The following is a 14593-nucleotide window of genomic DNA, read 5'->3' as shown; positions in this document are numbered from 1 at the left end:
GAGACGGAGGGAGTATTTTAACGGAATTTAACGGAAGTTAACAGAATTTAACGGAGGGGGTGCATATCGTTATTGAAATGTAAAGATAAGGGGTGCGAGTTGAGTTTCTCAAAGTATAGGTACAATATCGTTTTTGAACGATAGTTAGGGGGTGCGATATGCAATTACCTCTAATTTTTTTGCTAAATGGTGATGGTTGGAGTGCAACTTTTTTTACATATTATCTAAAAGGACCACCTAGATGACACATAGATTTTTAGCCAACAGTTTTCACCCATTGGAGATGCTCTTATATAAGCTTCTTACTCTCACTAATATTTTATTTGTTACTCGGTTAACATGATCGACTTCCGCAGGTAAAAGCGAAATTGAGTGGTTTGATAAAGACGAGACAAGCCCGAAAGGCCGAAACTGCTGCGGTACCTTTTTACTTGTTTACTCCTAATCATCACGCCTAGGAAAGTGGTGTTAATACTTACGATAAACACAAATAGATACACATACATGAGACAATCCTCAAATCCGGGTTTTGTCTTTCTATCACCTTCTTATTTTATTACACTCATCTTCTTACTCCATTATTGTTTTTTTTGTTTTTTGACAGAACTCCATTATTGTTGTTCGTTTTAATTCGTTATTGATATGATAAATTATTATAAAATATATTATATTAAATAACTACTTAATTACCATGGAGTACATTTTATAATTGAAATATCATAATTAATCTTTCTATCCACTATCAATATACTTATATAAAGGAGAAGCGAGGGGCGTGTAGGTGGCGCCTCTCACATCGCTTCGTTATATTTTTCTAATTTTCTGAAATTTTTGGATGAAAAATATTAAAAATTAGAATTATTTTTTTGAGTTTCGGATATATTGGAAGCAAGTTTTAGAATCTGATTTTGTTTCAAATTATTTATGGAATATAGTAGTTTGAAAGTTTTAAACTGATTTTGTTTCAGATTATTTAATCATGGAAAAGAGTAGCACACAAGTCTCTCTGCACCTATAAATAACCCTATAGGTTGTAGGATTTTGAATCATCTAAACACAACCTTCTCTCTTAATATCACAACCCTACCTCTCTCTGCTGATAGTTCTTTTGCTCGATTTCTAACTCGGTGGTGTCATTCTTCTGCAACGATAAGTGAAGGCTGTTTATACGGTACTAAAAAAATAAAGGTTGTTGCAAGCAAAGGTAGTTATAGACCGCTATGTGGGAGTCGACAAATTCAAACACGGGAGAAGAATATAGTCTTCACATGATATTGATGGATGATATCAATAAATTAACTATTAGTGATGTATGTTTGTTAGTTATTCTTTTATAATATTTGTTTTGTTCATTGGACATGTTTGCCGTTGTTAATTTTTATATGATTTACTTTGTATACAAGAAAATATTATTCATTGTTTGCTATGTTCAAGCAACTTTTAAGTGAAGGCTGTTTACACAGATCTCACGGATTTAAGTTAGATGTTTTTGTGCACAATCAATCCAAAAAAATTGGAGGAAGGTGACAATGTAAGAACATGATTACTTTTAAAAAAAACACAGATAAAATTAAGATTCGTCGTGCTTTGAATTGTTAATTACGTATAGAAATTTATTTTCATTTTTTCACCATGAATTATAGTCCAATTTTGCAATTTTATATATTAGTATTGGTATTACATTTAGATTTTTATAATATAAAATTTATTTATCCTACAAATATTAATTTTTAATCATTAATATATTTTTTATAGACAAACACAAAATTATTGTACTCTACAAATATTAAAATTATATTAATAATATAATTTTTATAAACCGCCGCAACGCGCGGCTTCTCAACTAGTTGATTAAATGATTGACTTCTGAAATGAATTCCTATAATTCTTATTCTCTAACATACTCATCTGAAACGGGGATGGTTTTAAAAGAGGTGAAATCTTATAATTGAACTTTTTGCTCCTTATATTTTGATACATAAAATAAATATAACTTAAATATTTGAAAATTTTAAGTATCAGATATCTAGACCGCATCTATTGGTGAATATTTTATACAATCTACTTCTATATATTAAATTGCAACCAAGGGCAAAAAGAGCAAAAGAATTAGGCGTGAAATGTCCATTATACCCCTACTTAACCTATAATTACAAGAATGCCAAATGGTTCATTTATTATATTCAACATATTAAATATCATTTATTAAGGTATTTGTACATTAATATTTATATTAATTATACTTTCCACTTATTTATGACCCCTCCTTTACAAAAGTTTTTTAACTAATATATTCATACAAAAAATATTAAATGCTAATAGTTAGTTAATTTACAAAAAAAAAATTATCTGAACTGATTTTGGAACATTTAATCAGATAATTTTAATTATAAATTTAAATTAAGATCTTGTAATTCTCATTTAATTAAAAAATAAAAAATATTTACATATAATGGACTCAAGTGACAACTTAATTAAAATTCAGTAGCCACCGTTTAAAAACCAAATTATGATTTGACTCAGTGATTATATCGACTAATGAGTACTCGGGGTAAATATTGAAGTACCGGGAAAAATTGGATTTATTTATAAATTAATTTTGGAGATTAAATTATTAACATATGTATATTATACGATAAATTATATTATATATTATAATACTATATCCAATTTCACTGAGTCTTGAATAATTATGTCATTATGTTCAATCTTTTTAGTTTTAAACCTTTATTGATTTATTAAATTTCTTAACGTCTAATTCAAGTTGGCACAAGCTTGTATCGAATTTTATTCAAGTGACACTTAAAATTGAGTTATCATCCAAACAATATAAAATTAGCTTGGAAAAGAGTTCGAGTGCAGCTACTCAACCGAATTACAACTCAAATCACATATAATTTTATAAAAAATAAATCAGCTTGTTTAATATCGATAAACTTTCATGATAAGATGGTAATAGGGTAGCAAATGATCGTTCGACCGACTGATGATGTTCAACATATAAATATGTGTAGACTGGTTATAAGAAGATAAGAGAGATGAGGAGAGAAAGGGAGACATCAACTATTATGTGTATCTGAACTTTGATCGACTCGTATAGTTAAACATTTATATGCGCATGTATTTGAATTCGGTCATATCACTACGGGCGATCGTAACCTGTGAACATATTAAATCAATTTCAACCATTTATATGTAGACTTAATTACCAAAAAAACTATACAACTATCATGTTTTTTTCAATTTAACCATAATAGTATATTCATTGCACGATAATGCAAGTAACTTTAAAAAATTATATTCAAAAAACCCACTCTCACTAATCCATAACCACGGTTAAGTTAAAAATGAGATATCACATATATTGTCAAGTTATTAATTAATAAATTAATTAATATACGAATTTTATTAATTTTTACTATCCAATTAAAAAGTCAAAATCCCAATTCATATTTTACACAAATATAGAGCGAATCATAATTTACGTCCGAAGGTATAGGACAATGTTAGCAAGATTTTTTGAAAACACAATCAGCCTACTGAATATCTGTGTATCGATAATTTTTTATGTGATTTAAATAATTGTATCGAATTTATAATTTTATTCAAACTCTTGATCGCTCTATGAATCGGTGTTACTAATTTTGTCGACATATTACTTACAACATGGATATGATAAATGTGTTTTGTTCGGGTTCAAAGTTCAAACTACACAAGCACATATAATATATATGGTATTTTGAGATTTCTACTTGATTTTTACATGATTTTTAATAAATATTACTCCCTCCGTCCCGAAAAGATTGAACTGCTTTGACTTTCACGGAGATTAAGAAAAAGGTAGTAAAAAGGTTGAAAAGTTGGTAAAGTGGTGGGACCCATTAAAATTTTAATAATAGATTTGAGATAGTGGAGGAAAGTAGTGGGTGTAATAGTGTTTATATTATTATAGAATAGAGATAGTGGAAGAAAGTAGTGGGTGTAATAGTGAAAAGTAGTGTTCAAAAATAGTAAGTTTAATAGGTTCATTATTTTTGGGACGTTCCAAAAAGGAATAAGTGTCAATTAAAATGGGACGGAGGGAGTATATATTTTTTATGCATTTTGTTAGTATTGTTTGGACGATAAAACTTTATTGAATTAGTATTCAAAGAAAAAACAAACAATTCAAATGCTATGATTTTCGATAATAAATATAATTCAAATCAGTCGAGTTTTAGACAATTGACTATTAAATAAAATAATCACATATGATTTTATAAATATAGGTCACCTTATTAAATATTGATAAACTTTCATGATAAGATAGTAATGAGGTAGCAAATGATTGTTCGACCAGCTGATGATCATAGTAATGATCAAGATATAAATATGTGTAGACCGGTTACAAGAAGATTGAGAAAAAGGGGAGAAAGAGACAAAGAGAGATCACAATAGCTATATCTAAACTTTGATCAACTCGTATAGTTAAACTATTATATGTTCATGTGCTTGAATTCGATCGTATCACTAAAGGTGATCGTAAATTGTGAACATATTAAATCAGTTTCAATTATTTACCTATTTTATAAATTGAAATATATAATTTGCATCTAATTAAAAGTTCTACCTATGTTATTATAATTGGATTGAATAGGCCACCAGACTTCACTATAGAAATATCTCATGTACAAATTATTTCGTGTTAGTCTGAGTAAATAAAAATATATTTATTATATTGAATTAGATATTATTAGTATTATTAGTTGGTTTCATAATAAAAATATACTTAAAAATTTAATAAAAACACAATTTTATTATAACAAAATTATTATTTAAAATAAATAATATATATTATAGATGTTGGCCCGTGCCTTGCACGGGCTTCTACGCTAGTTATATATATAAAGAACGAAAAATTTGAAAAATCTTAATTGTCAAAACCTAGACACAACTTGTTTGCCTCTAATCAGGATGGCTCGCGTTTAAATCATTGTTGTAGAAACTTCTGACTTATTGAAAAAATTATAGTATTAATCTATATCTTCTTAATGAGCGCAATGCCCATTTAGATTTTTACCCAATGCTTACCCATGTTTTACCCAATTCGTTGTGTAATTTACTACTGTTTGTACGACCCGGTTCCAGATAGTTACCCGATGAATGTCCGCACACTACCCGCTTTGGACAACCCATTAATCTCACAGCTGTCCAAATATATTTACATATCTTTGCTTTCCAAGTTTTCATGTCTACAGCTCAAATCAGGGAGCCAAACATGGAAATACAGATAAAGAATGTCTCGATTCTGGTATGCTTTATGATTCCCTCTACAATCGTTTTGAATCACCTTCCCACTAGACTCACATGTTACGATTTTTGATCTCACGGCCTCTTTTATGGATTCCAGATTCAACATATCCGATAACAAGGAGAATGATACCGGTAAATCAAGATGATTTATTAATTGATTCCGAGCACAGCACTGTTGTTTCATAGTGATTTTGTGTCAAGGAGTTTTTGACGATGGCTGATGGATTTAATTTGCCAGGTCGTAAAAGGAACAAAGAGAATGCATTGGATGGCTCCTTCTCCGGTGATTATAGATTACAAGCAAAAATCCTCGATTAGTCTCTGGGCGTGTGTGTTCACTTTATATATATAGGTGTCTGTTCATATACATGAGTAGCCTACAAACCAATAATTTATAATTGGACAGTAAATTGTAGAATGCGATAATTTTCAGCTGCCCTGCTTTGGTTGCGAAGTGGAACCTTTTATTTCATTTTAACTGTAAATGTAGGACATCTTATCAGGTTTTGGATTCTATGAACCAACTGTGTCTTATTGACTTCTCTAATGCTTGCATTGTCCGTCATTTAGTTGGACAATATCAGCTTCAAAAAGAGCAGCATAATTATTGGTTCATGTGAAGAAGGCATCTGTAATTTCAACCAGCATTACAACTTTCTTTTACCTCTGCTGTGCAGGCTTTGTCTCTAAGACGACTATGACAATTATATCTCCTCTGGAGAGCAGCCTATATGATAACCCTCAATGCTGGCAATTAGTGGTGGACCTTTCTTCGCTTGATGTATACTTAATAATATGAAAGTCACAATGTACTTCCTGGGAGAGATTTCGGGGATTTCAGACAAAAACAGGGATCCCAATGTTCGTCTTTCTCGACCCCTGGATAATTGTAGCAGAGTTGGCACGCCTTTGTTTAGTCACAGCTTACAAGGTAATTAATTATGTGTTAAACGGTTCTTTGTATTTTATGTTTAATTCCCCTTACTCTTTGTGTATTAATATGTTATCACACACGTCTTCTTATTTCCTCAACAGATAATCTTTCTTTACGTGTAAAACATAATGTTGATACTACTCCATCACGTCATGATTTGAACAAAAAACCTCATCCAGGTTATATTCCTCACCTGTCCACTGCATATTCTCTCAAATGAGAAAATATCAGCTTGCATTGTCCGTCATTTAGTTGGACAATATCAGCTTCAAAAAGAGCAGCATAATTATCACCAATATCAGCTTCAAAAATGTTTATTAAGTATATGTGTATTTTTATTGATTTATATATAGAGTGACAGTCATAATCTGAAGTATATTGGTATTGATCCACTTGGTAGATTAATAAAGATAAGTCCAGAAATTGTTGAGCACCAGCTGGCTGGAGGTAAGGATGTCACCAATATTTCTTTGAGTGTTTAAAGTCCTCTTACTCTGACAAATATTGTTAACCCATTATCTGCCCTTCCTTTTTTACAAAAAGAAAAAACAATACAAACAAGTGCCCTCTTATGTCCTTTTGACACAATCTGAATAGTCCACTTAATGTTGGTAATAGTTTTTGTTTGATTCCTAATGTTGTTTTTGATGAAGTTTTCAATGTTCTGCACGTGACCGAAGATTTAGAGACTTAGTTTGCAAGACATAATCATTCATTTCTTCTCTGCATGTTCCGTTAGGAGTCTGCAGTAGCCAATGTTAGTTGCCATTGATGGATGGCAACTTTTTTCTCCTTCATATGTATTTATCAAGTATGCCTGGCCAGATTTGTAATGCTAATTTCTTGGGATTCCATTCTATGTGAGCTGATATTTATATTTCTATATTTCATTTAGTGTTTATTTACAAAATTACAAATTTCAGTTTTCAGAGTTTTCAGTATATAACATTGTAGAAATAAATCTCTATTAAAATAGATTTCCATAAGTGGATTTTGTAGGTTTGGGTTTTCTTTGTTGGCGGATTTTTGAGTTATGTTGTTTTCTGTGTTGTTCTGCAGTTTGTTTCTTTTATCTGCTTTTAGGTATTGTGGAGCTATGGTATTTTACTGCAATTTTCAACAAATAACAAATTGTCGCATGTTGTTCTGCTGTTGCCCTAATTGTGATTTTGATCTGGAAATGCAAAATTGGTATCGGGGTTGTTGCTATTTTAATGGCATGGTGAAGTTGATGAGGTCTCAGTCCATTTGGAGTGATTTATACATGCTGTCAAGAAATTTGTTGATGACTGGAGTCATGTTGGCTGGACAATTGTGATTTTTTTTCTTTAGTTTCTTGGCTGAGGATTTTCTGAGCATGTATGTTCTGGTGGTGCTGCAGGTTTTGTGGGTTTTTCATTGGTTGTGTTTCGAAGGTTTTTTTAGTTCTGTTAGGTGGGGTTTCTCTCGAGAATTTGGTAAGGCTGGTAGTATTTTTTTGTTGCTTTCCATATTTCTGGATCTCTTTACCGTGTTTACAATGTTTTCAGCAAATGGAGCTCTTTCTGCTGAGGCAAGGTTGGCAAAGGTTAAGGTGGATGCCGATTTTATTGCTCCGTGCGATACTTCGATCCTTTATCCCACCGACGGAGGTAATATGCACTGCTTTACAGTTGTAACACAATGTGCAGTGCTAGATGTACTTGGACCACCATACAATGATGCCGAAGGGAGGCACTGTGCCTACTATATAGAGCACCCACTTGACCATATTTCAGGTATCTACTCATTATTCCTTGGCTAATTGGCTAATATGCTGCTCTTCAAGTGAGCTTTATCTGATTATTACTTCTTCCGGGTGCTGTATATACTTCCCGGTTTTGTCTCATAAGAGGTAAAAGTACTTCCACAGAATGCAGAAGCAGTCATCTAGACAGGATTTTACTGGGTTTTTTTTTATTTGTTCATCATAGGACCCTGCTAATTAGGTAAAAGATGCAAATACATTGTAATTCACTATATTCTTTAGCATGAGAGAAGTAGTACATTTCATCTTTTAAAAGGCCAAATTATACTGATTGGTCTAGAAGAATAAAAGATTTAGAATAAATTAAATTAATGTATTTCTTAGACAATATCGAGGGCAGACCAGCTGCTATATACTTCTAGCACTCATATGCCTTACTAACATATTCGTCAGAGAGCTCTAAATATTGCAGCTAGGCCTTTGAAATGGTTATGATATATGTTATATAAGTTGGTCTGGGATTGGCTCGATGACTTGCTGCTTGGCATTATAATCAGTTATAAGCCAGTTACATAAGCCTATGTATTGTATTGCCGGTATATATAGTGAACATATTAATCTTAGCGACAAACATATCCTATGGTAGGCCTCCCATGTGTACATTATATGCCAATGTGAAATAATTAAAAAAGCGATTGCTCTAGGTCTCTAGGAGCTGCTACCTCGCTCAATCAACTTCTTAAGTTGATTGAGAAAATAGCAGAGAAGTTTAAAGATCAGCAATTCCATATGAGATTTACCATAGTATCACTAAATTTACGGGGTCAAATATTGTACCTCAACCACCACCAAATCTAATTCTAATTATGATTAAGTTTGATGTGTGTCAAATCTAATTCTAATTATGATTAAGTTTGATGTGTGTGAAAAGTGATTTGAACTTACTCTATCAGATTACAGAGCTCAGCGGCATCAGACAATATATAAATACCGAAGATAGGCGTGTTTCTAAAACATGCAAGACAAGTGAAGCGGCTGGACATGGTTCATCTAATACGCAAGGTACTGATTATATATGTTATGCCGCGTACTCTTAAATTTAACCATACTGCTTACTCCGTTTAATCAAATCATCAGTGAATATTTTATAGTTTTAAAACGTCGAGGCCGTGGTCCCAGCATAGCTACAATTTTAGAGTAGCATCTCTCATCTGCTACTGCAGATATTGTATATCAAACAAGTATTTTAGGACATGAAGATGGTATCCAAAAATTCAAATGCTTGGATTAACAAATTATATAACTGTTCCACGTACTCTATAAATATGAACTCTGGATATGCAGTCTATAATAGGTCTTAAAAACATTTGTGCAGGACAAAATTCCTCCATCAGACACACATCATACACTCTGGATATGCAGTCTATAATAGGTCACCAATAAATTTTGTTTATTCGAGTCGGGACAAAGAAAGACTAAATAAAGACTAAATTAAAAAGCAGTACACGGTACCTCATCTGGAGTTGGGAATTTGATGGATACAATGAAGCAGATGATACTATGATAGTCATTTATATGAGGAAGGAGCCGAAGAATGTAAGAATCATTCAATTAGTTTCATCATGTGCTAATTATCCTCATTATATATTTTGTTATGCTATGATAATTGTTCCCATATCTTTAAATGCAGTTTATATGTTGAGGAAGAGCCGGATGTTGATACTTCTTGGGAAGGATACATGAATCCTGGTCCTCCACTGGTGTTTGCAAGTAGTGTGGTTCATGTACATGGATTATGGAGCGAAATAATAAATCAAATAAAATGCTACTCCAACATTTTTCTCTTTGCTGCAAAAATGGTCATCTTAAATTTCATCCGGAAGAACAGCCTCCCGAGCCTCTTGCTTCCTTCTATCTGGTAGTGAACAATCAGCACACTTCAGAAAAAACATGCAGGTTTATAATGCTATGTTTATGTTCTTTCCCTTGACCATTTTTATCTTTTGCCTGGCCTCCAGAATGATCACTCGCTAATGCGCTATTATCCGCATCTGCTGAACCAATATCGTCGTCTTCTTTTGGCTGACTGATGACACTATCTTGCCTCTTCTTTATCAATTTCTTTGCAGATTTATTCTCCTCTTTTTCTTGATTAGCCACTTCGGTTGCAGCTAGATGCTGAGATGACAAAATATGGTTATATTTAACCATATAAGGGGGATATCTTGGAGAAGATGTCACTCATTGAGGTTGGGATAACTTAGCATCACATGAATTGTATATTAATCTTTGTAGTTCCTACAAAATATTCTTTTAGCTGACTTTTGGTTTTCTGGGTCTATCCTTGCAGTGTGCAGAACATATTGTGGCCGCAAGGAAGTCTTCTTTCCAGATTTTAATATCAGCTCACCTCAAGAAATTAGCCCGCATCTGCTGCATTCCGCAGTTTACAACAATGTCATTTTTTGTGGTGAGATTGATGGAGCTGTATTAGATTTTTTGTTCCCTTCTAATATGCTTGCAACTTGAAGTTTTGTATCTGAAAGATTCTTAAGATACAGTCAAATATGCTCAATATTGATTCTAGCTACCAAAAAATATTTAACACAATCATAGAGCCTAATGTAACCGATGACATAATACATATCTTAAAAAATTACAAGAGGTGTGCCTCACTTGAATGAAGGAATTTTATTTTGGTTTTTGTAAATCGTTTTAATGCTCAAAATGTGTCCATACTCTGTGCCTGGTAAGTTGAAAGAATCATTTGTGAGGCATTTTTTCTCCAAAGTTCAAGATCAATATCTTTTTTATATATATGAATAAGTTTGTTTTAATTAAGGAAGCTCACACAGCGCAGCACGCTATCTTTATTTTTGCTTTAAAATTAATCGAATCTTTACCGAAAGTTCAATATTCACCGATATATTTAACATCAATCACACATTTTTCAACAAATAGTTGAGAAAATATCATATGCAATTTTTCGCATTTTTTCCAATTTAACCTTAATCCCTGTTTTATAAATATTATTTAAAATTATTTTCGTATGCAAATATTAATTAAAAATCTTAACTCGCATACTTCATAATTTAAAAATTAATGCTATAAGCAATATCTACAGTCTTGGATCTGTAATCTGGGATTTATGTCCAAGTAATTTGTTGGCAAAATCAATAAAAATGAGACGTATTACTAAAATTTAAAAAACACATAAATTGACACAATTAAAAAAATCACCTATCGTATTATTTGATGATGCAGAGCTTGATAGAGCCGTCCATCCTGCTCTTATTGGAAGTCTATATAACAAGGCAAGTAGATTCCACTGTTTAGTACTTCTCACTTAACTTACACCAGACAACATAAACATACAACTTCCTTCATGTACTTCCAGGGACATTGAACGTGAGGTAGCATCAGAGCAAATTGTTTGTCAATTGACAACACGCCCTGCACCAAGGTAATGTGAAATATAATTTTGTCATTTAATATAAACAACTAAATAAATTGAAACGAGAGATGTCCATGTATTCTTTAACATTATTCGTTTCCTCTACAATTCACTGGAACTTATATGCTAGACATCTAGAAAACATACATGAAATAGTCTAATATTTTTCAAACTTAATTTTATTAAGTGATATTCAGCTCTCATAATTTTTTAACATCTTTTTTTTGATCACCTTGCTCAATGATTGCTCTTCATCACGCCCTGCTAATAACCGCAAATATTTAAGGTATGAATGTTAATCGTTTACTATTTACATTAAGTAGATATCAGAATTCATGTGAATTACTTTTATTACTACCAACTCTATTAATCCCCGTATTGATGCAATTAGCCTCTAACAAGTCTTAAAATAGATCTATCAATGTTGCAGGAAAATGTCAGGGGAATGTTAAGTACTAAAGTATCTTTCAGTGATTAATCAACTCGCCAGAGATTTATCAAAATGATTATACGAAGTATTCATCGGGTACATTTTATTATTTTATATAAAAATATAATTTCCATCTTACCCACCTAATTTCAGTTTTCTTCAGCCTAATCCCAATATTTACATAAAATATGTAATTCTCCTAATTTTACAAGGCTACACATTTACTCACGACCTAAGAGCACCCACGATCAATTCATGCTTCGGGACCTGTGAAATGGAAGTTTTCCTGTGACTTTCCATTGGAGTTGATCAAAAGAAATAGTCTGGGACCTCTTTGGCGGTCCGGGGCACTTTCATTGTAGTGTCCTATACTCCTATTTATAAGTTTAACATTTATTGAGGACCAAATGAAATGAGCTGTTTAAATTTTTGTCGTTTGTTTTGTTAAATGTCATGTTAAAATGGGCTCCAGCACAGAAGCAACATGTCTGCCTTCCCATTTTTGGAACACTTTTATATATTTATGTAAATTATGCTTCAAGTATACTGCAGATTTGTGTGTAATTTTTTTATATGGTGTTGGATTTTATATTTGCATTATTTTGAATAAGAGATCTGAAGCTACGCAATAATCTATCTAAATCATCAACTAAAACAGATTATAAAAATAGGTAGTTATAATTAGAATATTTTGTGCAAAAAAATAGATAGTTGGAGTACTGAACACAAAACCTTCCTGAGAATGTTAGAATTAGATGATCCTTACTTCCATCGCTTCTTTCTGCTTATTAATAATTTACCAAGCTTTATTGTTGTTTTAAGGAGACGGAACAACACAATGCACAGAATATGAACGATTTAAGCAGTTCTAAATAGTTCCAATACTTTTGAAAGAAATTTTGCGTACCAGGTTCAAGGTCTTAGGTGGAGATTATAATTTAGTTAATGGCCAATTGCAAATATCAACCTTTGAAGTACTCCATGTGACAGGAAAAGGAGAGAGACCGATAGGTCACTGGACAACAATAGAGGGCTATCAAGATATCTAGATTCAGTCGGCAGATCTTCAAAATATTCCACTTCTGTTGATGTTCTAAGAAGCATCATCTGGCCTGGATACTCGACTGTTAAGCCAATCTATTGGGGTGTACCATCTTCAGGGAAAGGGTTTTAGTGCACTGGACAGTTGAGAAATTGGTTTTTTCTTTGTCAAATTGGGTTCCCTGTTTGGCCAACTTTTCAGGTTTTGTTCTTTCTTCTTTTTCACCCAGTTTGGTTTAACTAATTAATTTCTTATAAAAGAATTTAATATTTTTATTTATTGTTTACTGTTTAGAGTTTTTTGTTACAATCTTCAAATGAAATGTTCATTTTGTTATTAGTGAAGGATGATATATGTATTTTGTTGAAAGAATGCTGGATGGAACTCAAGGAATACTGGATAGAACTCAAGGAATGCTGGATGAAGCTGAAGGGATGCTTGGTTGACGTTTGTATCAGGTTTGTCTGCTTTATAATTTGTGCATTTCAATATTTTGCAAGTTTGGGTGTACTTTTTCATAGAAGCTTGATATTAGTTCTATTTTTAAGTAGGATATTTTTTTTAAGTTTGGGTGTCCTGGCTTCCAGTTTGTCTTAACTTTATACTTCTGATCTAATAAAAGAACAATTTTTATTATTAAGAAGGTAGTGAGTTTGAAAGTGAGGCCTCCAGTATTGCATGACCTCTGATAGCATGTGGACTCATCATCTCCTAAAATATTAGCATGTTAAAACTATGGCTTTACTGGATCACATCCTTTATGTAACACTATATATTTCGCCTCGAATGTGTTTGAAGGGGTTGAAACTTTTCCAAATCAAAAAACTACAAAAGCGTCTGAAATCAATGTCATGGTAACTAAGTGTTAGATACATATAATTTTATCGAGGTACATTAATATATTTAGTTTGTTTCTATCAATTTCGTTAATGTGGTACTTTCAATATGCTTAAATTATAATTTAAACTTCTTTCCCTTAATAATGTGCAAAGACTCAGAGGCTTTTGTAAATGGTTTTATATTTTATTTGATATTTTTTTTTAGCAATAGTATGGCCACAATGTTTCCATCATTTAGTTTAATTTGATTTCTGATATGATTTTTGTATCACAACTTATCTGATCTATTGACAAACTCCAGATCTGAATTAGCCTGAATCTTCATACTAATTGCAAACTATGTCACCAATAGTTCTGCATCAGACTGCATTGCACTTAGCTCAACATATTATGGAGTACACAACAGAGATGCTGAGATTCTTAATATTAGGACTGTTATACTTTTGCAGTTTATATACAATTGTGTGTGTGCGTGTGTGTTGTGGAGAGAGTTTTAATATTCCTTTTATATATGCTGGTATATTGAGTCGAATTTTTTTCAGGTCTTAATTTTATGTATTCAGGTCTGGACATTATTGTTGGGATACCATGGACATAATTCAACTTATGCACAAAGGGAGTATATGATGGCAGTCAAGAAAATAGAGTACGAGGCTATTAACTTGCAGTGGCAGGTATCTAGCTAAATATGAGGGTGCTTGGGCATTTACTAATGCTCTGGTATTTTAACACATGGTACTCATGGTTGTACAATTGTTTTTTGAACAAGAGAGAGAGCCAAGAAAAGCCAATTATCCTGATCAGACTCTAGGTTTCAGATTTATCAAAATTCAAACAATTTTACTGTTAAAAGCCATGGAAGATTGTTCAGGTTCA

At 32.1% G+C, this 14593-nt stretch overlaps 1 protein-coding gene and 1 long non-coding RNA gene across 7 annotated transcripts; both read left to right on the top strand.

Moving 5' to 3' along the window:
• The first annotated feature begins 5596 nt into the window (after window positions 1-5596).
• LOC108226721 (plant cysteine oxidase 2-like) lies at window positions 5597-10177 on the top strand. Of its 3 annotated transcripts, none has more exons than XR_010284296.1 (7): window positions 5597-6223; window positions 6328-7683; window positions 7756-7983; window positions 8906-9014; window positions 9328-9548; window positions 9643-9908; window positions 10082-10177. XR_010284296.1 is itself a non-coding variant. In XM_064079205.1 (7 exons), exons 1-4 carry the CDS (start codon window positions 6152-6154, stop codon window positions 8950-8952), a joined length of 423 nt encoding a protein of 140 aa, XP_063935275.1. In that variant the 5' UTR covers window positions 5618-6151; the 3' UTR covers window positions 8953-9014; window positions 9328-9548; window positions 9643-9908; window positions 10082-10177. The 3 variants fall into 3 exon arrangements, 1 of the variants encoding a protein (XP_063935275.1); XM_064079205.1 differs by having other exon boundaries at window positions 5618-6223; window positions 7608-7683; XR_010284295.1 differs by having other exon boundaries at window positions 6328-7983.
• Window positions 10178-11183: 1006 nt separating this feature from the next.
• Window positions 11184-14593, top strand: LOC108226719 (uncharacterized). Of its 4 annotated transcripts, XR_010284317.1 has the most exons (6): window positions 11184-11266; window positions 11350-11415; window positions 11837-11932; window positions 12827-13079; window positions 13219-13336; window positions 14260-14593. It is a non-coding gene; the product is annotated as an uncharacterized LOC108226719 (long non-coding RNA). The 4 variants fall into 4 exon arrangements; XR_010284316.1 differs by having other exon boundaries at window positions 11190-11415; window positions 14281-14593; XR_010284315.1 differs by having other exon boundaries at window positions 11190-11415.

Source organism: Daucus carota, chromosome 6 (assembly GCF_001625215.2).
Source record: "Daucus carota subsp. sativus chromosome 6, DH1 v3.0, whole genome shotgun sequence".
Lineage (NCBI taxonomy): Eukaryota > Viridiplantae > Streptophyta > Magnoliopsida > Apiales > Apiaceae > Daucus > Daucus carota.
This window is presented reverse-complemented; position numbering and strand designations above follow the sequence as displayed.